Source organism: Chiloscyllium plagiosum, unplaced genomic scaffold, assembly GCF_037043375.1.
Source record: "Chiloscyllium plagiosum isolate Xiang-an unplaced genomic scaffold, Cpla_swu_hap1 HiC_scaffold_17, whole genome shotgun sequence".
In the NCBI taxonomy this organism is placed as follows: Eukaryota; Metazoa; Chordata; class Chondrichthyes; order Orectolobiformes; family Hemiscylliidae; genus Chiloscyllium; species Chiloscyllium plagiosum.
In genome coordinates this window covers 56,294,147-56,319,065 of record NW_028270155.1, presented here as the reverse complement: position 1 = coordinate 56,319,065, position 24,919 = coordinate 56,294,147, and the positions used below count along the sequence as shown (strand labels likewise).

General features: G+C 41.2%; 2 protein-coding genes across 5 annotated transcripts in view; one reads left to right on the top strand and one right to left on the bottom strand.

Moving 5' to 3' along the window:
• tsnaxip1 (translin-associated factor X interacting protein 1) overlaps window positions 1-14,826 on the bottom strand; it is a 59,154-nt gene extending 44,328 nt beyond the window's left edge. Inside the window, exons 1-4 of one of the 3 annotated variants that reach the window (XM_043707077.2) lie at window positions 14,365-14,826; window positions 10,195-10,294; window positions 7,131-7,243; window positions 1,728-1,854 (exon numbers count right to left, since the gene is read on the bottom strand). In XM_043707077.2, coding sequence (XP_043563012.2) covers window positions 1,728-1,854; window positions 7,131-7,243; window positions 10,195-10,294; window positions 14,365-14,417 — 393 coding nt within the window. In that variant the 5' untranslated portion in view covers window positions 14,418-14,826. Of the gene's footprint in view, window positions 1-1,727; window positions 1,855-7,130; window positions 7,244-10,194; window positions 10,295-13,109; window positions 13,701-14,364 lie in introns of those variants that run through there. The other 2 variants (XM_087995941.1, XM_043707076.2) reach the window with 2 other exon arrangements.
• Window positions 14,827-15,406: 580 nt separating this feature from the next.
• Window positions 15,407-24,919, top strand: part of ranbp10 (RAN binding protein 10) — a 164,709-nt gene continuing 155,196 nt past the window's right edge. For both annotated transcript variants that reach the window (XM_043707073.2, XM_043707074.2), the window contains exons 1-3: window positions 15,407-15,619; window positions 16,290-16,401; window positions 16,495-16,547. In XM_043707073.2, coding sequence (XP_043563008.1) covers window positions 15,427-15,619; window positions 16,290-16,401; window positions 16,495-16,547 — 358 coding nt within the window. In that variant the 5' untranslated portion in view covers window positions 15,407-15,426. The remainder of the gene's footprint in view (window positions 15,620-16,289; window positions 16,402-16,494; window positions 16,548-24,919) is intronic.

The following is a 24,919-nucleotide window of genomic DNA, read 5'->3' as shown; positions in this document are numbered from 1 at the left end:
GGGCTGAGGAGTGGCAGATGGAGTTTAATTTAGACAAATGTGAGGTGATACATTTTGGTAAGGCAAACCAAGGCAGGACTTATACAGTTAATGGTAGGGCCCTGAGGAGTGTTGCCAAACAAAAAACCTTAGGAGTACAGGTGCATAATTCCTTGACAGTAGAATCATAGGTAGACAGGATGGTGAAGGTGGCATTTGGTAAGCTTGTCTTTATTGGTCAGTGCACTAAATAGAGGAGTTGGGATGTTATGTTTCAGCTGTTCGGGACATTGATGAGGCCATTTTTAGAATACTGTTCAATTCTGGTGTCCCTGCTAGAGGAAATATGTTGTTAAACTTGAAATGGTTCAGGAAAGATTTGCAAGGATATCTTCAGCTCAGTGGTCCACTGGGGAATGACTTTAATAGATTACTTGGAACAAAGAGCACTAGGAAGCAAACAAGAATAGAGACTCCTTATAAGCTTCCTTCCATTCTGGAAAGTAACAAGGTATACAATTGCTTCACTTGCTGTACTATTTTCATTATCACCACTCTTGAGCTGTGTTAACTCAGTAAAAAATTGAATTCAATTTTGATAAATAAAATTCAAATTGCATTTATAAAATTCTCCATTTGCTTATTTGGGTGACTATAACTTGATAATTTATTCTTTCTTTTTAATTAATAGGTGGAGACTACACCTCAATTCCATGTTACATAGACCATTTAAGGCAAAGGAATGAAGAAATGTAATAGTGTTTAAAAATGCTGAAACCTGGTTCTTTAGGAAATCAGATCAAATGTGCTAGATTAATTGCTTCTTAAATCAATGGTAAACGCATGCACTTAAATGTAACAAATATAGTGACCACATGGATGCAAGTTTGTTTGAAGGTTCATTTTCAGATGTTTCATCACTATACTAGGTAACATCATCAGTGAGCGTCAGGTGAAGCGCTGGTATACGTCCTACTTTCTATTTATGGGTTTAGGTTTCCTTCGGTTGGTGACTTGATTTAATGTGGTGATGCCATTTCCTGTTCTTTTTCTCAGAGGGTGATAGATGGGGTTTGTTGATAGAGTTCCAGTTGGAGTGCCATGCTTCTAGGAATTCTCATGCATGTCGCTGTTTGGCTTGTCCTAGGATGGATGTGTTATTCCAGTCGAAGTTGTGTCCTTCCTCATGTATATATAAGGATACTAGTGATAGTGGGCCATGTCTTTTTGTGGCTAGTTGATATTCATGTATCCTGGTGGCTAGTTTTCTGCCTGTTTGTCCAATGTAGTGTTTGTTATAGTTCTTGCAAGGATTTTGTAAATTATGTTTGTTTTGCTTGTTTTCTATACCCACTTCGACTGGGCCAACACATTCATCCTAGGATAAGCCAAACAAAGATACACACAAGAATACCAAGAAGCATGGCATTCCAACTGGAACTCTTTCAACAAACACATTGACTTGGACCCCATCTACCAGCCTCTGAGAAAAAGAACAAGAAATAACATTGCCACAGGAAAATGGCAGTACCAACCCAAGGAAATCTAAACACATAAATAGAAAACGGGATGTAACATCAGTGCTTCACCTGCGGCTCACTGATGATGTTACTTAGTATGGTGACGAAACGTCTAAAAAAAGAACTTTTTAGCTTAGTGAGCAAACTTACATCCAGAACCTTAACCTGAGCTACAAATCTTCTCAAAACTCAATAGTAACGACATATTAGAATATGTTTTAAACACACTTGTAGAGTTACTTCCTGAGCGTTGGGCCCACTTAGGTCCAAGACTTGGAGTTCTTTCCTCAGGTGTGTTTCCAGCTGTTGCAAGAATCGAGGTTTGGGGGCATTGTTCACATTTGTAATATCAAATCTATAGGGTTAAAACAAACAAAAAAGGGGCTTTTAAAAAAGTTCTGTTCCATTGCAGTCCAGCTCATCTGGGTCAACTTGATTAATATACAATGGAGCTGCAGACAAATATAGTAATTATACTCATTATATAGTTTATAAATTATTGTGAATGAGAATATTAAAAAAAAACATGAATTTTCTTTTGGTAACTTTATCCCTAGAGTTAAAAATCACACAACTCAAGATTATAGTCCAAAGACAACTTATGAATGAGATTCATGCTCAGTGAAACAGAGGTAGTAAATGCATAGTATCTGGGGATATATGATGTGGCGGAACTAGTGCTGAACTGGATGGACAAAGTTAAAAATTACACAACACCAGGTTATTGTCCAACAGATTTATTTCGAAGCACTAGCTTTTGGAGTGCTGCTCCTTCATCAGGTGGTTGTAGAGTCCAGCTGTTCTCATCAGTAGAATAAAAATTCCCTTACAAACAAAACATGCATTTTTTTGAATTCATTGGATGGGAGTGTGGCTGGCTGAGTAGCATTTATTGCACATCCTTAACTGCCCATGAGAAGATTGTGGTGAGCTATCCATTAGTTTTAGGTAAATTAAGGAGTGAGTTCTGTGATTTTGACCCAGTGATACTGGAGGAACGATAATATATTTCTAAATCAGCATGGTGAGTTGCTTGGAGGGGACCTTGTAAGTTGTGATGTTCCCATGAATTTGCTGCCCTTGTTTGCCTTTTGTAGCTTTGTAGGTTGACATCTCATTTTGTACATCTGCCTAGTGTTGCTCCTAGCATTCCTTCCCTCATTCTTCATTGATCCTCTGGCTTGTAATTATACAGACGTTGATAAAGTGGGCAATAAGGTTACGGATGGGTTGAGTATAATTCTGTTGCTGCTGATAGCTCAAATCATCTCTTGGATGCCCATCTCAGGTTGCTAGATGTGTTCAAGGTCTATCCTATTTAGGACAGTGACAGTGCCACACAATACTATGGAAGGTATCCTCAACATGAAGAAGAGGTGTCATCACCACTAGGATTGTACAGTGGCCTTATTGATACTGTGCTGGACAGATGCATTTATGGCAGGGAGATTGTTGAGGATAATGTTCAGTATGTTTTATTGGCTCAGGGTAGTTCAAGAATCACAGAAGAGGAGTTCAAAGGTTAGAGGCAGTTAGATGCAGACACCATGTTAGGTAATACTGTTTTTAGCTGTACTACTGGAAAGTCAACTGAACTAATTAGGTTCTCCGATTCAACGAAATGTCAAGAGCAGTTGGATATTTCTGTGTTGTCATAACTCAGAATGAAGTTCTAGGAATTAGTGGACGGCTTCGGGTCAGCGCTCAAGAAATGTCATGGAAGCTGTGGGAACTCAGAAAAACAGTGTGCCACTAATTGTTCATACAGCTGAGAGGGGGAGTTTAAAAGCCCAAAAGCTGTATTTGCTTGATACAACTGAGCAAGATTGGAGCTCATGGAAAACCCAGTGGCAGTTTCAGCTTGTTGAAGCAAGCTATGAGTAAAAAGCTGGAGTTGTGTCTGTGAATAAGTACTGGAGTGCAGTTTCAGAATCTAGAGTAACACAGACTCAGAAAAGAGGGTGATTGATTAGAACAGGAGCTATTTACAAGATCCCTTTCCTCAATCTGGCGGTTGAGAAATCTGCCAGTGTTTGCTACTACTATATACTGAATGTCCATTTTCACTGGTCACCCTGCCACCCAGCTTAGTATCATCAGCAAATTTGCTAATGTTATTGCTAATACCATCTTCTATATCATTAACATATATTGCTAATACCATCTTCTATATCATTAACATATATTGCTACAAATCCACGGTCTACTAGATCAACCTTATCTACCTTGTGAATAGGGAACTAGCCATCTGCTCACTAGTTGCCTTCCCAGCAGTACAACTAAAAGCAGCACTATCTAACATGGAGTCTATATTGTGTAAGCTTGATGCTGAGAAAGGGCATATCAAAACAATCCTGTTTGACAATAGACAATAGGTGCAGGAGTAGGCCATTTTGCCCTTTGAGCCTGCACCACTATTCAATGTGATCATGGCTGATCATCCTTAATAAGTATTCTGTTCCTGCCTTATCTCCATAACCCTTGATTCCACTATCCTTGAGAGCTCTATCCAACTCTTTCTTAAATGAATCCAGAGACTGGGCCTCCACTGTCCTCTGGGGAAGAGCATTCCACACAGCTACCACTCTCTGGGTGAAGAAGTTTCTCCTCATCTCTGTCCTAAATGGTCTACCCCGTATTTTTAAGCTGCGTCCTCTGGTTCGGCACTCACCCATCAGCGGAAACATGTTTCCTGCCACCAGAGTGTCCAAACCTTTAATAATCTTAAATGTCTCAATCAGATCCCCTCTCAGTCTTCTAAACTCAAGGGTATATAAGCCCAGTCGCTCCAGTCTTTCAGTGTAAGGTAATTCCGCCATTCCAGGAATTGACCTCGTGAACCTACGCTGCAGTCCCTCAATAGTCAGAATGTCTTTCCTCAAAGTTGGAGACCAGAACTGCACACAGTACTCCAGGTGTGGTCTCACCGGGGCCCAGTAAGCTGCAGAAGAACCTCTTTGCTTCTATACTCAATCCCTCTTGATATGAAGGCCAGCATGCTATTAGCCTTCTTCACTACCTGCTGTACCTGCATGCTTACCTTTATTGACTGGTGTACAAGAACACCCAGAACTCTCTGTACTGCCCCTTTACCTAAATTGATTCCATTTAGGTAGTAATCTGCCTTCCTGTTCTTGCCACCAAAGTGAATAACCATACATTTATCCACATTAAACTGCATCTGCCATGCATCTGACCACTCACCTAACTTGTCCAGGTCACCCTGTAATCTCCTAACATCCTCATCACATTTCACCCTGCCACCCAGCTTAGTATCATCAGCAAATTTGCTAATGTTATTGCTAATACCATCTTCTATATCATTAACATATATTGTAAAAAGCTGCGGTCCTAGTACTGATCCCTGCAGTACCCCACTGGTCACTGCCTGCCATTCCGGAAAATGGAGCCGTTTATCACTACTCTTTGTTTCCTATCAGCCAATTAACTTTCAATCCAAGTTAGTACTTTGCCCCCAATACCATGTGCCCTAATTTTGCTCACTAACCTCCTATGTGGGACTTTATCAAAAGCTTTCTGAAAGTCCAGGTACACCACATCTACTGGATCTCCCTCGCCCATCTTCAGAGTTACATCCTCAAAAAATTCCAGAAGATTAGTCAAGCATGATTTCCCCTTCATAAATCCATGCTGACTCTGACCTATCCTGTTACTACTATCCAGATGTGTCATAATTTCATCCTTTATAATAGACTCCAGCATCTTTCCCACCACTGAGGTCAGACTAACTGGTCTATAATTTCCTGCTTTCTCTCTCCCACCTTTCTTAAAAAGTGGCATAACATTAACCACCCTCCAATCTGCAGGAACTGATCCCGAATCTATCGAACTCTGGAAAATAATCACCAATGCATCCACGATTTCTCGAGCCATCTCCTTCAGTACCCTGGGATGTAGACCATCAGGCCCCGGGGACTTATCAACCTTCAGACCTAACAGTCTCTCCAACACCAATTCCTGGCAAATATAAATTCCCTTAAGTTCAGGTCCTTCAGTCACTGTTACCTCAGGGAGATAATAGCTACCCTGATCAAATCCTCATTCACTATATATTGCATAAATTCATGGAAGGGCCTATGACTACCATTTCTGCTTTGCATGGTGCCTAGTCCATCCCAGATTACCTGCAAGGGGTGGGTATCTCAAAGATTTGAACTGTAAAGCTGGGCTGCCTCACACTGACAATTTGCAGTAAACATGAGTGGTTTTTACTCCATAAACAGGATGCTGTCATCATGTCAAAAAAACTTTCCTATCACACGAACGAATGATGATATAAACAAGTTTCAATGCCAGTGTGATGTCAAGTATGTAGGTTGTACATCCCAGTCACAGACAGATTATATCAAATAACACATCCCTTTGAAAATTCTCAGCAGTCTAACAATTGTGCTCAACTCGCCCATGCTTCCTAACCTCAGAACACGATGTCCAATATTAGATAGGATTCTGCTTTTGGAAACATTTGTGGTAAGAATTGCATCAGAAACCAATTTAAGATCATCAGTTCACCTTGCAGTCTGATACATTAACACAAAAGACCTTGTTCTATTTAAGTGGAAGAAATTTGCTGATACAGTGTGCCTTTTTAATGAGAATGGGGTAATGGAGACTGCCAAACCTTGCTGCACTCCCTGTCATAACATGCTGACCAATCAAGAGGTGGCCCGGTCTGAGGTTTTCAGTTAAGATTTACATTTAATAACTCCCACTCCATCTCATGCCAACCATGATCTAACCAAACAGCACCCTCAGTTTTTTGCAGTATTAACTGGTATTTCCTTTCCAAATGTGGTTTTTTGCATGTCAATCATGATGACAGCAAGAGAAAAAGTGTCCCTTGATTTGTAGTTTTGCAAATTGAGCAAGTATTTTGACCACAGGAATAGGACATCAAACAAGAGCTCAATTCTGTCCCCATCAGATACCTATACACACACATTCTTATATAGTGACTGGAAAATGTCAAAATTATTGGTGACAACCTGGATTGCAACCCCTCAAATTTAAAATGATTTTAAAAAGTGATACAGTAGGTACAGAGAAGTCATTTCCTCGTCAGCTTATCCAGACTAAGGGGTCACATTTTTCCAATTAGAACTGAATAATGCAGCAATTAAGTGATTTCTTTTCCATACAAAACATCGTGGAAATGTGGAATTATTCTACTAAAACATTGTCAATGTTGTTGCAACTGACATGTTCAAAATCAAGATCAACAATTAGGCTACTCATATTTCTTACGTTCTTACATATCACAGGAAGTAGATTGGTATTGGGTATATGTTGTTGTAATAAGAATCAGCCATAATAAAATTTAATGGAGAAACAGGCTCAAGGGGCAAAATTGCTTGCTCCCATTCCTATCATCTAAATGGAAATCCTGGATGTTACTTTGCTGCCCTTGCACCCAACTCCCCCAAACCAATACAAATGAGAACAGACTCGAATTGGATCTGATCAGTTCCATTCTAGGGAGGGCACTGCTGAACAGAGGAACTCCAATGGCATATCATTTACCCTCTCATTTACAATTTTATATGTAGAAAGAGCGATTATATCTCCATATTATAAACTTTAACAAATTCCATGATCATAGCCGTCTCTTACCCATGGAATCTATTGACATTTGATGGTTGAAATGCTTGTTTTTGTTGAACAATCTCTCCACCCACATATCCAGGCCAGTTGGACAGGTATCCATCATTCTTTTCAACACTTGGCTGCATAGCAATGGAGTGTAAAATTAGAGTATTACTTAAAAATGGTTATTTATTTTTAAAAAATGACTTTGTATTGAAGAACTACAAAAGAGAGAAAAAAAACAGGTGTCAAATTTCCCTTGTTCTTCTTGGGCCTCTTAGCTGCTCAGGTGATGAGCCAGATACAGAATCTGATGACCTTCCACATAGGTCAGAGACAAGAGAAAGTTTACAAAAAAAAGAGGGAGAAACTGAAATTTAGACATCATCAAGGTATAATTCAAATGATGCAAAGTGATCTAGTAATCTGACCAGATAACCTTGTCTGTGAATCAAAGGTCCATAGCAAAATGCAATAAGTTTATTACTATAATGTAAACCATGCTATGATCTAAGAAAAGAAATTAAGTCTCACTTTTCTCATAACTCTATTGATGTTTATACAGAGTTTTGCTACATTACTCAAAGTATGTTTTGATCAAATGTTAATTGTCTTATACTGTATTGCGACTACATCTTTAGGAGAAAGTGAGGACTGCAGATACTGGAGATCAGACTCAAAAAGTGTGATGTTGGAAGAGTACAGCCATGCAGACAGCATCCGACGTGCAGGAGAGTTGACATTTTGAGCATAAGCTCTTCATCAGAAATGTGAGGGGGGTCCCCAAGAAGACTAAGATATAAATGGGAGGGGTAGGGTGGGGTGGGGTGGGAGAGGTAACTAGGAATGCGATGGGTAGATGAAGTTCGAGGCTGATGGTGATAGGTCAGAGTGGAGGGTGGAGTGGATAGGTGCGAAGGACGATGGACAGGTAGGACAGTTCAAGGGGCCAAGGCCGAGTTGGAAAGCTGGATATGGGATAAGATGTTGGGTTGGGGGGAGATGGGGAAACTGATCCCATGTGGTTGGAGAGTCCCAAGGCGGAAGATGACGTGTGCTTCATCCAGGCATTGGGTGGCGAGGATTTGGTGGTAGTGGAGGCCCAGGACTTGCACGTCCTTGGCGGAGTGGTAGGGGGAGTTGAAGTGTTCAGCCACAGAGCGGTGGGGTTGATTGGTGCGTTTGTAGCAGAGATGTTCTCTGAAACGTTCTGCAATTTGGCGTCCTGCCTCCCCAGTGTAGAGGAGACGACTTTGAGAGCAACTGACACAGTAGATGAGATGTTTGGAGGTGCAGAAAAATCTTGGAAGGATCCTTTGGGGCCTTGGATGGAGGTGAGGATGGTGGTGTGGGTGCAGGTTTTCACCACTTGCAGTGGTAAGGTAAGGTGCTGAGAGTGGAGGGTATCAGGGGGTGGGGGGAGGGCGTACCTAACAAGGGCATCGCGGAGGGAATGGTCTGTGTGGAATGCTGAAAGGAGTGGGGAGGTAAATGTATTTGGTGGTGGGGTCTGACTGAAAGTGGCGGAAACAGTGGGAGGATGACACGTTGTATCTGGAGGTTAGTGGGTGGAAGGTGAGGGTTCTGTCCTTGTTGCGGTTGCTGGGTTGGGATGAGGCTATGCCCGCCTCTTCATCGCATATGTGGAACAGTTCATCTTCCACAGCTACACCGACACTGTACCACCACTTTTTCCTCCACGACATCGATGGCTGTATCGGCGCCACCTCATGCTCCCATGAGAAGATTGAATAGTTCATCAACTTCATGAACACCTTTCACCCTGACCTCAAATTCACCTGGACTATTTCAGACACCTCCATCCCCTTCCTGGATCTCTCTATTTCCGGCGACCAATTCAAGATGGACATCTATATTAAACCCAACAACTCCCACAGCTACCTGGACTACACCTCCTCTCCTGTAAAAACGCTATCCCTTACTCCCAATTCCTCTGCCTCCTCTGCATTTGCTCCCAGGAGAACCAATTCCACTCCAGAACTACCCAGATAGCCTCCTACTTCACAATTTCCCCTCCACGTGGTCAACAATACCTTCCACTGCAGCTCTTCCACTTTGCACACCTGTACCCTTGAACCCCAACCCTTCAACTGCAACAAGGACAGAATCCCCCTGGTCCGCACTTTTCATCCACCAACCTCTAGATAAAATGCATCATCCAACGTCATTTCCGCCACCTACAGTCAGACCCCACCAGAAATATATTTCCCTCCCCACCCCTTTCAGCATTCCATAGAGACCATTCCCTCCATGACTCCCTCGTTAGGTGCATTGCCCCCAACAACGCACCCTGTACTCCAGGCACATTCCCTTGCCACCACGAGGTGTAAAACCTGCGCCCATACCTCCCCCACCTCACCTCCATCCAAGGCCCTAAAGGATCCTTCCACATCTGACAGAGATTTCCCTGCACCTTCAAACACCTCATCTACAGAGTCCACTGCTCTTAATGTGGTCTCCTCTACATTGGGGAGACAGGACGCCAACTTGACGACATTTCAGAGAATATCTCCAGGACACACCAATCAACCCACTGCCCTGTGGCTGAACACTTCAACTACCCCTCCTACTCCGCCAAGGACATGCAAGTCTTGGGCCTCCTCCACCACCAAATCCTAGCCACCCAATGCCTGGAGGAAGAACACCTCATCCTCCACCTTGGGACCCTCCAACCACATGGGATCAATGTTGATTTCACCAGTTTCCCCATTTCCCATCCCCACCTTATCCCAGATTCAGCCCTCCAACTCGATGCTGCCCTCTTGAACTGTCCTACCTGTACCTCTTTCTGCCCACTTCCTCTCCACTCTCCACTCTGAATATCACCCCCACCTTCATCTACCTGTTGCATTCCTAGCTACCTTCCCCCTCAGTCCTACCCTCCTCCTATTTATCTCTCAGCCTCCTTGCGCCACCTCCCACCCTCCCAAACATTCCTGATGAAGAGCTTATGCTCCTGCTCCTCAGATACTGCCTGACCGGCTGTGCTTTTTCAGCACCACATATTTTGACTGAATCTTTTAGATTTGCAGATAATATTTTTTGAGGGCTATTTAATCAAAACGCTTACCAATAATTGTTTCTGTGGAAGATGGTATTTTAAATTGCTCCCTTGTAGCCGATATGTCAGACAGGGAGGGGCATTTACATTCAATTTTCTTGTTGTTCCTCTGCAATTTAAAAAAGATAATTTTAAATGGTAAATTAGATTTTCTTTAGAATGAATATATAAGTGGTTCATATCCAGAGAGACAGAATTGAAAAACAGAAAACGTACAGCAGGTGCAGTCCCAGTGCCTTTTACCAATGAAATTAGAAATAAGAGAATAGACAAACTGAGTACATGGTTGGAGTGATGTTGCAGAAGGGAGGGATTTCAATTCTTAAAGCATTGGAATTGTTCCTGGGGAAAATGAGATTTGCACAAGCTGAACAGTTGACACCCCAGAAGGACTAGTATCAATATCTTCACAGGCATTTGCTAGTACAATGGGAGAGGGTTTAAACTTGAGTGGCAGGAAAACAGGACCCAAAGTGGAAACAAAGATGGAAATGAAAGCAAAAGTAGAAGACAGAGGAAACAAAGACGAGGTGCAAAAATATTGGATACAAATATATATGTAAAAAAGCACTATGTCTGAATGCAAAAAAGTAGATGAACTAACAATGCAAATAGTTATAAATGGGTACAATATCATTGCGATCTGCCCAGAGGTCCAGAACAAGAGACCTTAAGATATGATTTTGGCTAAGATTATAAGAAATGTTTTCACTTTGAGGGTAGTGAACCTGTACAATTCTCTATCACAGAAGGCCATGGTGGTAAGTGACCAATTGTATTTAAAAAAGAAATAGATTTCTAGAACTGAAAGGTATCAGGGTTAAGGCTATGAGTGGGCATGTGGCTTTGAGATACAGGATCAGCGTGTTGAATGAGGAATGGGCTCAATGTATCAAATTGCCTAATGTTGATCCTAGTTTTGCCATTTCTCAGTATCATTGCCTGTTAATTGCTGAATTATGCTGTCTCCAGCAATGGAGCTACCATCAGGGGTCATATAAACTTGAAACTACTCCCACCTAGAACTTCCTACTATTTGTGTGGAGTCACAGAAAATGGGGGAGATACTAAATGAGTATTTCGCATCAGTATTTACTGTGGAAAAGGATATGGAAGATACAGACTGTAGGGAAATCGATGGTGTCATCTTGCAAAATGTCCATTTTACAGAGGAGGAAGTGCTGGATGTCTTGAAATGCATGAAAGTGGATAAATCCCCAGGACCTGATCGGGTGTACCCTAGAACTCTGTGGGAAGCTAGAGAAGTGATTGCTCGGCCTCTTGCTGATATAGTTGCACCATCAATAGTCACAGGTGAGGTGCCGGAAGACTGGAGGTTGGCTAACTGGTGCCACTGTTTAAGAAGGGCGGTAAGGGCAAGCCAGAGAACTATAGACCAGTGAGTCTGACGTCAGTGGTGGGCAGGTTGTTGGAGGGAATCTGAGGGACAGGATGTACATGTGTTTGGAAAGGCAAGGACTGATTAGGGATAGTCAACATGGCTTTGTGCGTGGGAAATCATGTCTCACAAACTTGATTGAGTTGTTTGAGGAAGTAACAAGGAGGATTGATGAGGGCAGAGCAGTAGATGTGATCTATATGGACATCAGTAAGGCGTTCGACAAGGTTCCCCATGGGAGACTGGTGAGCAAGGTTAGATCTCATGGAATACAGGGAGAACTAGCAAATTGGATACAGAATTGGCTCAAAGGTAGAAGACAGAAGGTAGTGGTGGAGGGTTGTTTTTCAGACTGGAGACCTGTGACCAGTGGAGTGCCACAACGATCGGTGCTGGGTCCTCTACTTTTTGTCATTTACATAAATGATTTGGATGCAAGCATAAGAGGTACAGTTAGTAAGTTTGCAGATGATACCAAAATTGGAGGTGTAGTGGACAGCGAAGAGGGTTACCTCAGATTACAACAGGATCTTGACCAGATGGGCCAATTAGCTGAGAAGTGGCAGATGGAGTTTAATTCAGATAAATGCAAGGAGCTGCATTTTTGGGAAAACAAGTCTTAGCAGGACTTATACACTTAATGGTAACGTCCTATGGAGTGTTGCTGAACAAAGAGACCTTGGAGTGCAGGTTCATAGCTCCTTGAATGTGGAGTCGCAGGTAGATAGGATAGTGAAGATGACATTTGGTACGCTTTCCTTTATTGGTCAGAGTATTGAGTACAGGAGTTGGGAGGTCATGATGTGGCTGTATTGGACATTGGTTCGGCCACTGTTGGAATATTGTGTGCAATTCTGGTCTCCTTCCTATCGGAAAGATGTTGCGAAACTTGAAAGAGTTCAGAAAAGATTTACAAAGATGTTGCCAGGGTTGGAGGATTTGAGCTATAGGGAGAGGCTGGGGCTGTTTTCCCTGGAGTGTCGGAGGCCCAGGGGTGACCTTATAGAGGTTTACAAAATTATGAGGGGCATGCATCGGATAAATAGACAAAGTCTTTTCCCTGGGGTTGGGGAGTCCAGAACTAGAGGGCATAGGTTTAGGGTGAGAGGGGAAAAATATAAAAGAGACCTGCGGGGGTAACTGTTTAACACAGAGGGTGGTATGTGTGTGGAATGAGCTGCCAGAGGATGTGGTGGAGGCTAATACAATTGCAACATTTAAAAGGCATTGGGTATATGAATAGGAAGGGTGTAGAGGGATATAGGCCGGGTGCTGGCAGGTGGGACTTGATTGGGTTGGGATATCTGGTCAGCATGGACGGTTGGACTGAAAGGTCTGTTTCTGTGCTGCACATCTCGATGACTGTATTTCCTAGATACTGAGACTATGACAAATCAACCTCAGGCAGTACTCAGACTCTTAATTGCTTTCTACGGGTAGTTCTTGGATAACGCGAGTTTAGGCCATCTGATTTGTTTATAACATTGCTGACGAATTAAGTAATGGTATTTTTGAGAATGCTCACCTTTGTTCGCAATAATGCGATTCCAGAAGTGATTGTTTTGCATGCTTTGTTCTGCGCATGTGCCAATGTCAGCTGCCGACAAAGCAGTTTTCTGTGAGGCATACTGTACAGAGTCGAGTTTAGAGTGATGCTGGAAAAGCACAGCTGGTCAGGCAGCATCCGAGGAGCAGGAAAATCGACTTTTCGGGCAAAAGCCCTTCATCAGGAATGAAGGCAGGGAGCCTCCGGGGTGGAGAGATAAATGAGGTTGGGGGGGAGAGAGCTGGGGAGAAGGTAGTCAGTGGTAGGGCATAGTGACAAGAATGTTATCAAGAAGTTTCCTGGTGATGAAATTGCAGGTGGTGAATACAAAAGAAAGGCTATAATACTAGAAGAGACATTATAAAGTAAGGAGAGAATACATGATATAGCTTGCTTAACAGGAATAAGGGAGTCTACCTTACGCACCACGATGACCCTCTGACCCTGCATTAATATTTTTTTTAAACATACTATTTTGTTTCATTGATAAATACGATTCATACCTTTATTGACGCTGTGCTATACTTTGTATTATACTTTTGGGTGATTTTTGAGCGATCGTGGTGATTTTTTTGCTGGTCTGCTCCTAACCCCATTTGTCCCATCGGCCCCATTATTTATATTAAGCGATTTTCCATTGATCCAGATTTCGCTAGATTGCAACTACAGCGTCATAGAAGAACTACCTGTACTGGTCCCCAATGCATCGTTTTGATGTGAGAAAAATACTCAATCCAGTGGCAACACCGTGGAGGAAAATAATTAGCTACCGCTCAATAATAGGGATAAAAAGAAGAACACTCGTCATATTTGAATACTTGAACTTTACCGAAGGATACAGCATATAATGTGCGAAGGGGGAAAGAGGACAATTGCGTACATGCTCTAACAAAAAAATCGGAATTATGTACCGCCTTTAAAAACTGTGATAAAAGGAAAATGAGGGGGTCAATTATAAACAAGTCGCAAGGGATAAAAAGTGAACTTTCCAACTCAGAAACTGTCAGCTGTTCCTTCAGAGACGGCTTCTCAGCTACCACAATGAGCATCTATAGATGGAGAAACTGTTGGGATAGCAACCGGGAACTTGGCGACGCAAACCGCAGAGACGGCGAGCAGAGGCTGCCTGCCTTTCCCAGCCTGGCCGAGCTCAGCCGGTATCGGTGCACACGTCGCTAAGCCCTCCCACGGTCCGGCACAGCTGTGCCTCCGCTCTCTTCCGTTGAAGCCTTACCCTTGGCTCGAGAGACCCTGCGTTTTCTCGCAGCCGCCAATATCGGTGAACATGGTTAACCGAGCGATGCTAGATCGCAGTCTGCCTGTGTATGACCCATCACCATGGTGACAGCTCAAGGACCCTGTCGGATAGGACCCCGCCTGTCCTTTCCGGTGCCTGTTATAGGAAAGCGGCAAAAAGTCCTGAGTGCTGAAGAAGGGTTACACTCGGAACGCCGACTTGTACACTTCCTGATGCAAGCTGGCTTGCTGTGTTCTTCCAGCCTCCTGCTTGTCTACTGTTATGGGAAAGCGACAGCCTCCTCCTGCCGACCGGGAACCGAACATTGATTATCATGTTCATTACTTTCAGTAATCCAGAAAAAGGCCGAAGCATTTTAGCTATGAATTAAAATTGTTTTATCAGATCTCAATAAACAGATTATTCGAAAACGAGTACGATTTCGGAATACAGTTACCGGTGACTGAAAGTAATAAAAACAATAATGTTGACTGAACACGGTTTCCCTGAAAGGGAACAGAGCCGAAGGTTTCTAATATTCGGCCGTTAACGATAGATTAATTCAACACGTTCGGTCAGCCTGGTTATTCTGAAGCTAGAGTTTCTTTTGCCCAACTCTGCAAGGGTGGCTCACCCAGGCTCCACCTCATACTCGGTGAAACGGTTGAAAGTAAAAGTGCAGCGACTCCTCGCGACCATTTCTTCCCATTTCTTTTTCCTTGACTTTGACAGTTTGGATCGGGACTACAACTCCCAGCGTACCTGTCACCGACGAACCGCCCCCTCCATCCTGACGCCATCGCGTTCGCGTTTCGCTGAAGCCAATCTGTTGCCGAGGCAGCCGCCGTGTTGACGCGTGGCTCAGTTGCCGCAGCGCCGGCCGGGAGTTGTAGTCCAATCTCCAAAGGTAGGCGCTTATTGGCAGCGACGAACGGACTGCAATCCCCGTGAGCTTTAGCGCTCCTCCCCCTCCACCCGCGGCCACAAGATGCGTGGCAGCCAATCGGTTGCCAGTATAATACGTTCGTTATCCGGGATATATACACAATAGGATCCAAGATGGCTGAGTTTGGAGCTTCAAACCACGGGGATTCGGCTCTGAATTACCAAGAAAAGGAGTTAAATGAGAGATTGAAACGCTTGTATCCGGCTGTGAACGAAGATGAGACTCCACTGCCTCGATCGTGGAGCCCGAAGGACAAGTATAACTATATCGGATTGTCACAAAACAATCTCCGTGTTCATTATAAAGGTAGTCTCGGTGGAATAATCTAGGTTAATCCTGTGGAAAAAAAAGAGTAACCGACGGGCGATCGTGTTGTGAATAAGTGATTTTTTTCGTGCTCGTATCAGTGGTGTTGGTTGGTATCATGACAAGTAACGATCTTAATGTTAATCGACGTCACTGATCCGTCTCTAGCTCCTGAAAATATTGCATTTTAGTTTAAGCTTTATTTTAAAATGCAAGACATTTCCTCTTTCCCAAAAGACGATTTTCAGTTATATCTTATTTCTGGCGCTATGCCCGTTTATTGAAGTGATTAACCAACTGATATCTGAGTAACAAAGTGCAGATCGTCTCAATGGTGGCAATGCAGTAACGTATTTAATCGTTACTTAAAATAAACAACCCTTTTTGGCTGAGCGTCTTGTATTGTTTAAAACGAATACATTTGTCTGTCGTCACCTGCCGGATTCCTAACTTCTGTATTCGGGTGTGTGGGATATGTAATTATTTAGATATTCCGATAGTTTGGTCAAAAGTAGATTTACGAGGAAGAAAAGATTTATTTGTCCCCTTATGGGTCCTCTTTGTTTGAACACTGACGCAATTCCATGGCGAGAACTATTGGCTTTGAATAATTCAGCTGCTAAAATTGCGTCAGGTGCCTCCGAAGGTGATTATTATTTTTGTAAATCAGGTCACGGAAAAAACCACAAAGATGCTGCATCGGTTCGTGCAACGCACCCGATCCCTGCTGCTTGTGGCATATATTACTTTGAGGTGAAGATCGTTAGCAAAGGCAGAGATGGGTAAGTCCATTCCTGTCGACTCTTAACATGACGTGACTTTTTTTCATGGCGGTGGACGATTCCTTTAATAATTGCAGCTTTCGCTGTTTGCAGATATATGGGAATCGGATTGTCAGCGCAGGGTGTCAATATGAACCGGCTGCCCGGTAAGTCACGGTTGTGTCATTGTTGTTGGCGTTTAAAAACCTGGAGACCTAAATGGTTTCAGTGTAAAATAATCAAAGCAAGATCAGTTTATTTTGGCTTATGTTTTACATCGACAGTACATATGTTTAGTCTGAATTACTGTCTGAAGGTTCCGATGTCCTCGGCAACCTCTGCATTATTATTTCTTGTGATTTTTGTTTCTCCCATACCCCGTAAAACTGAAGATATGGTCACGTGCCCGTTCTTGGTATATTTGTTGACATTATTAGCATACGCTCACGTGTTAGTTGCATGCATTGCAGGGAATTGGTTCAGTCTTTGCAGCAGAGCCGTCTGGAGGGAAAGATTGCATTTTTAATAAGATATCAGCATTTGTGTTTTTTTAAAATTATTGGTTTTGTGTTTATGTTGATTCAAGGTATCGAGTGCGATTGCATAATTCTAATTTACAGGCCAGTGGTTTTCAAACTCTTTGCCAGAAGGGATCCATTTCAATGGATTAATGCAGATGCACCCACCTAAATTATATTGGCACACGAGAAAACCTCTGTCTTTTGATGGCTTCTTCTTTTGAGTTTGCTTAAATATTTAACAAAAAAAACTCTCATTGCTGAGCTCACTCAGCTCGTGACTGAACTCACTTCATCCTTCATAATTGCAATTCTACTTGGTTATCTTCCTACGGTTCTATATCTGGCCATGTTCAGACCGCTGTCAGATGAGACAACTTGTCCACACTGCTACGTGCATGAAGGCTGCACCCTGCTTTTGCTTCTTGTCTTGCACAATACTTACTTCTGTATGCTACTTATTTGTTTATTGCTTGACCTTTTGTGGACAAGCTGGAAAATCTATTCAATACCAGGTTAGGAGCCATTATTCTAAAGAGTTATCCATTCATATGACGTATTATTCTCACATTGAAAAGCTGGCATGTTAAAATTTTAAATAGGAATTAGCATGCACATTAGTACTTGTGCAATATCATTCTTTGCATTGCTATTTGACCTGTTATTGGTACATTTTAATTTTGAGGTATAAATCAAATTGATTGGTAAAATGACTTTTGCAGAAGATGAGAGAAGCTTCAAGCTGTGGACAACTGTGTTTTTGTGGTTGATTACAAATTAAGGCCTCCTCATTAACTGTCTTGTGTATTTTTTCCATGAAATGGGTGATGAGTTTAACTGCCTTTTTGACTAGGAAATTTACAATGATAATTCTTCACTTGACATTTCAGGATTCCTTTCTATCTCAATGTCAAATATAAGAAGCTGCTAGATAGTGCTTTCTTTCTTCTCTCTGAAAGATGATTCACACCGATTATGATCGAAACATCCTGATAGTCATCTCAGATCTTGCTGTAATGCTTTCCCTTATGTGAAACTAGACAGCTTGCTACTGGAATACATTATTGGAAAATGTCAGGGAAATCAGAATTTGCTTAATTCCACTTGGCTGAAAATGTGTTGCTGGAAAAGTGCAGCAGGTCAGGCAGCATCCAAGGAACAGGAGAATCGACGTTTCAGGCATAAGCCCTTCTTCAGGATGCTGCCGTCAGGATGTTCCTTGGATGCTGCCTGACCTGCGCTTTTCTAGCAACACATTTTCAGCTCTGATCTCCAGCATCTGCAGTCCTCACTTTCTCCTCGTCGATTAATTCCACTTGGGTCTCTTTGAAGTTTTTGTTCCTGTTCAGTGTAGAAAATCAATGATGTTTGTTTGTCCTTGTTCACCTTTGTATGCTGAGATTGGGAAATTAGATATTTCACTTGACTGTCATGCGAGTTGAGATCCCCTCAATCAGCACAAGCTAGAGATCAAACCTTCAACCATCCAGATTTTTGCAGAGCTCATTTGGCTGACTGTATCTGTACTAGCTCTTAAGCACTGTCCAACTAGTTCACATTTGCTGCTGTTTCACCTTTATTCTTGCAAGTTCAATTTGTGTGTGCTATGTCTAATTCCCTATTGACTATGTATCGAGCATTATTTCAGACTTTGTAGCCTAGATTATAAAATCATGACAAATTAAAGTTCTCATCTCCCCTATGATTCTTATGCCATTACTTTTCAAATCTGCATCCTCTAAGTTGACTTTTTGCCATTGAAGAAAGTTCATCCTTATTTACCATATCAAAATCCTTTATCATTTTGAGCAATGAAGTCTTCTTTAGTCTTCTCTGCTCTCGGGAGAACATGCACAATATTGTTTGGAACACTAGGATGGTGCATGACGTACAGGGTCATTTGTGAAGATGAAACAGCTTTTGTTAGATACATCAGAAGCCTCATTAGGTACATTTCAATTTTGAGGTGGTCTTGATAATGTGTATCGTGTTCCATCTAGTGTGGGAAAATATCTCTTTGATCTTTTTTACAAGATATTGAAAAAAATTGCATGAAGCAGACTGAAGTGGAGTGGAAAATTTAAATGATCGTAAGGAAGAGAGAATACCAAATTAATTGGTTTCAGTGAAGGTAGTAGAAGCGGGAGTCTTCAAGACTCTTAAGAAATATTTAGATGAATACTTGAAATGTCAAGACATACAAGAATATGGGGCAAGTGTTGGAAAATGGGATTAGAGTAGAAAGATAAATACTTGATGACTGATGCAGACATGATGGTCTCTAGGGCCTTTTTCACCCTGTTAAAAACAGACTCTTTTAAACAGGAAACGGCAAAAATAATGTCTGGAAGCTAGGCCCCATTAAGGCAGAGAGCAGAATTACAAAATCAAAGAAATTAATGATGGAATCTTCACTGTGCAGCTGGAAGTAGTTGAGGAAACTGAAAAACCAAAGACTGACAAGCATGTCGGCAGTGGTAATCTGAACCATGAGTACTCTAAAATATTTGGAATTTAATGGACCATACATATGGAGACTTGGAAAATTTAAAGTTTGTCAGTTTGTGAGGTTATGATGTTAAGTGCAAGAAGAGGGCTAGCAAGCTAGCTGTTAGGTCTAAAAGTGGTGCTTTGACTACAGACCTGATTGAGGGCAAGAGCAGCAACCTCCAGGATGATCAGAAAGCCAAGATTATTCCTGCATTATTTAAGCTGAGCGGGCACCTGGGGCAATGGCACTAATAATGCAAGGACTTAATTTTGTTTAACTTGGAATCTGAAATGATTAGCCAAGAAGGGTCTTTGAAGGTGCTGTTCAGTTCTGCTTTACCTCTTAGCCAGAGGTTTTTTACGCTTCAAAAGGCAATTGGATAAATAACTGCAAGTTGAAACGATGGTGGAAGCAAATTCAATTTTAAGCAGTGAATTCTGGGTCATCATAACTTGCTGCATGAAAGTAGTCTCATTTTGCCTCTAGTTCTTCCAATTACTGTACACAAACATTTTGAATTGTGAGGAGAACAAAATTTGTTTGCCCCTTTGTAATAATTTAACATATAACTTATTGTTTTGGATTCCAACTATTGCATAATCTTGTATCATGATCATTCATGCTCAACAGAATTTCAAGTTGCAAATGGGTCACAGTTTGACATGTAGAATGGCGTCTGCATTTGTAATGTTCTATGTAATAAAGAAATGTGCAAGGCATTTTTTTGTTTGCAAAAGAATACAGAATGTGTGTAACCAAGATAATATTCTGTGTCAATAACATAAGTATATAAGTAGCTATTTTTACACATATATCCAAGGTTACAAAGTTTTTAGAACTTTGGATGGATTCTACTTGTGGCTGTGTACCAAAGTTAATGTTCATAAACTTATTATTTTTGGTTGAAGATGTTTTTAAGTTATAAGCTATTTTGTTAAAAGATGTGTGGCTGCTGTATCCAAGTGATCAGTTTTTCTTTGTTGGCACAACATTTTTTTTTAATCTGCTTAAAAAAATGATCTAATGTCTTTTGGCTTTTGAGACTGTATACATCATATTAAAAATCTAGCTTTATGTAGGTATTGAGTTTGAAATCTGTTAGATGTGTGCTTTTATTAGGTACAAAATGACTTGGTTGCTGAGCTTTGAATCTGTTATTTCCTTGATAGCTGGTTTGCAATATACTGTAGCATCTGTTGCTTTGGAGTCATTGCTGTTTCTGCATTGTAATGAAAGCACATCAGTTCAGAAACATTGCACTTGTGCAAATGTTTGAAAATTAGGATTGCAACTTTTAATTTTACAATTTGGAAGTTCATCTGAACCATCTGGGAAAGGCCAGCAGGAAACAACTACCCAATGGAAATCACTTTTTATGTTGATCAGTGTTGCTGACACTGTGGCCTTGGAAAACTACCCTCTGGCAATAGTAGAATCCCATTTTATATTGTAACGTGACTATCAAAGTATGTACTACTGTTTGTGATTGATAGAGAGGGCATCATTAATACTGTTATCAAAATTTACAATTTTGTTTTATTTTATAACATTTTATGTCGGCCCTAGTATTCCTAATAGGTGAGGGAAGTGTGACAGTAAGGTAAAGATAAGGTAATCTGGCAACGCTGGGGCTGTGGACGTTCAACTATAAATGTATGAGTAAAACATATTTTCAATCTTGCCAACAGTGGCAGACTTTCTAGCAGCACAAAGCTGCTATTTGGGAATTGGTTGTTTGAGTGAATGTGTGGTGGGCAGTCCACAGCAATTGTGATCAAAGAGCATAGTGGAGATTGGATCCATAATATATTGCTGTTCATTTCACTATGATCAGAGTCTGAAAGTGCATATCTATCTTCCAGGTGCACAGGAATGTTGGGAAAAGACATTTGCCTTAAGCAAACAACATTCACCCGCCTTTAACTGCTGAGTTTCAGAGCACTAGGAAATTTTGGCTGGCTGCTGAATTTAAAGAAGACTCTTAATTGCATGTGGGAATGTGATTTAAATGCAACTAAATGCATTTCTTCCAAGATTGGGAACAACACAAGCTTTGCAATTCTTCATCACTATAAGAATGACAAGGGTCTGTGTTGCGTGGTTGGGATTTTTTTTATTGTTTTGAGGGCTTCATTGCTGCCAGGTCAGGCATGTTAATACTGTTTTTGCCCACTGAGTACCCAGTTATGCCACTTCTGTTCTGAACAGACTAATTTTCTTTCACTACAAAAGTAGCGATGTAGCTATCCTGAGGCTGTTATTTGCTCACCCAGGGGAAGTGGTCTGTTATGGTGGAATGCTTCTGTAGTTTGGGTCTGGTTAATTTTGCTGTTGAACAAAAAAATACCCAACTCCATAAGATTGCGAATCATATTATTCCGTTCCCTCCCCCCCCCGCCCCCCAGTCAAAGCAAAACATTCAGACGCAGTATAGTATTGCCTCCTTCCTCTTTTATTCCGGGCCCTGGAGAGAGTGAATGATCGCCTGTGTGCACAGGAACATGAGTTCTCTGTCTTCTCTCGAAGAACAGTTTCTTAATGAATTATATAGTCATTTTACAGGGAGGAGCATTCAGATAAGGCAATATAGATATTGATTGGTTTCAATCAGAAAGCATCAACAGTAAAGATTAAGCCATCTGCTGATACACAATGAATGTTCTTGACCTTAACTGGCTTCACATAATGAATACTTTTTACCTTGTTAAATTGACCTTATGTATTGAATGCTTTGAATATTATTAAATGGCTGTACATAATTACTGCTTTTCCACCTTGTTAACCAATTACCCTTGCCTCCAACATGCTAATTGTAAGTTCTTATCTGATCTGAGTATTACTCAGCTGAACCTCTTGTTTCACAAAACCCAAAACTTCACTTTTTCCCTACCTGCTCATACCTAATACATATTGTCAATATGGTTCTGCTCCTACCTGTCAGAATGCAGTCAGAACATATTCAACAATAGTTTCTTTTCCCACCTGCACACTTGTCACTTCACAAGTCTCTGAGGACCTATCTCTAGGGGCCTTTTCTCCAATTATATACTGTCGCTTTGTGATTTCCATCAAGAGTGCTATTCATGTGTTCTTTAATGATACCCGGCTAAATTTATCCACCCTAAATTTATCTCTGAACTGCCTCTGTTATTCAGCTGCTTATCCACAATTCAGTGTTGTATGAAACTCAACATGCTATGACCAAGCACTGTGAATTTGGAAGCTAAATTTTTGACTAACTCTATACCCTACCACGGATATATTCTAACTGAGCCAGACTTTTTGTAAGCTCGATTACTGTATATACCCGTGTAAAAGTTAAATTTTTAAAGGTTCAATTTATAGGGTTGACTATTACACAGGCACTAATTTTGAGGGGCTGAAATTCATGCTGCAACTGGGAATACGGTATTATTAACAGAAGTCAATTTGATTGCTCACCTAATCCAGATAAAAAAGAAAAACACAATGAATTATGGCAAAGGTAATTACCGGAAAAAGCAAGAGAAACAAGAATGAATTACTGGTAGTATATTTTATTTATACATACCGGTACAAAAATTTAACATCTCAAAGATTCATTGAAATCCTGCAAAATTACACTGTTCAACATCATCGTGGCCTGGTGAAATAGCACACTTCAAATGAAACATTTATTAAATTCTGAATGTATAAGCGTCTTGAACTTACCTGCCAAATTCTTCCATTTCCCTCACATTTACTCTTGTATGTAATGAACCTCAGCATCATTAACAAATTTGTCAAAGAACTAAGGATGTATGTAGCTAACGTATCCTTTTTTATTCAGATATAATGGCACAGTTAAAATGGTTAACTTTTTTAATAAATTTATTAAAAACCTTTTCAAATCTTTTACAAAGCAAATGTATATTAAAAAAAAATACAAAAAGATAGAGGTAGTTCAACAATATAATATTGCAATACTATTAATAATCTATCTACTATTCTACCAGAACAAACTTATCTACTTAACTTCAACTAAACTACAATAAAATTAAATAAAAATTAAGCTGAATTCAAATTAACTTCAATTAAATTATCAAGTTTTGAGAAGATTTGTAACTCAGGTTGAGGTTCTGGACGTAGGTTTGCTCACTGAGCTGCAAGGTTCATTTTCAGACGTTTCATCACCATACTAGGTAACATCTTCAGTGAGCCTCCAGCTGAAGCACTGCTGGTGTTTCCTTGGGTTGGTGATGTTATTTCCTGTAGTGACATCATTTTCTATGGTGATGTCATTTCCTGCCCAGTTGGAATGCCATACTTCTAGGAATTCTCATGCGTGTCTCTGTTTGGATTGTCCTAGGGAGGATGTTTTGTCCCAGTCGAACCTGTGTCCTTCCTTATCTTTATATAAGGATACTAGTGAGAGAAGGTCATGTCGTTTTGTGGTGAGATGATGTTCATGTATCCTGGAATTCTATCAACAAACATCCCATATCCTGCCTCCTGAGAAAAAGAACAGGAAATGGCATCACCACAGGAAATGACATATAAATAGAAATAAGCATATAAATAGAAAGCAGGAAGCACCAGCAATGCTTCGTCTGGAGGCTTACTGAAGATGTTACCCGGTATGATGATGAAACGTCTGAAAAAGAACTTCCAGCTCAGCAAGCAAACCTACATCCATTAACTTCTATCACATTATTCTATTTCACTCACCACACATCCGCTGAAGCTCCCATCCCTGGGAGCACCAGCCATTGTACCCATAATTGTTTTCCCCAGCTTCCCCCTCCCAGGGGCCGCAAACTGATTCCTACAGTCATATCACAGCCCTAATTAATATTGCCGATAAGTCTGCGTCAGCATAGTTTAGAAAGGGCTGCCACGTCTTTTAAAACTGCTCCGTTTTGTGGTGCATCATATTTGTAAGGTAGTCTTGGGGGAGATGCTCCATCACCAGCCTGTGCCACCCCATAAGACCTGGGAGGTATTCCAATGTCCAAATCATTAAAATGTTCTTCCTCACACAGTGGGTGAGAATGTTATACATTCTTTTCCTGTGTTTCCCCAGAGAGGGCAAATTTGGCAACCCTAGAAGAAGAAATACCAGATCCACTTTGACTTCAATTCCCAGGATTTCATTCCGCTCCCTTAATATGACACTCCATATCTTGCAACATGACCAAAAGCAGTGTGTATGAGTACCTATTCTAATTTTAAATTTGGGATACCCTGGAGATGCTTCTCTGTTGAACTTAGCTAGCCTCTAGGATGCCATATGAGCCCTGTGTAAAATCTTCAATTGCATAGCCTGCGCTTTGTTACATATTGAGATTTTCTTTACATTTTCCCATATATCTTCCCATGTTTCCAATGAAATATCCTCTCCTAGTTCCCGATTCCATGTCCTACAGAGTCTCTCCACATTTCCTAAGGCACGTCCTTTCTGTAAATGTGACAAAGAGCGTCTGTGCACCAGAGCACTCTTTTTTTTTTTCTCTCCATGTAGGACGTGTAAGGCTGAGCCAGGAGCGTGGTCATCCTCTGTTTATAATCCCTT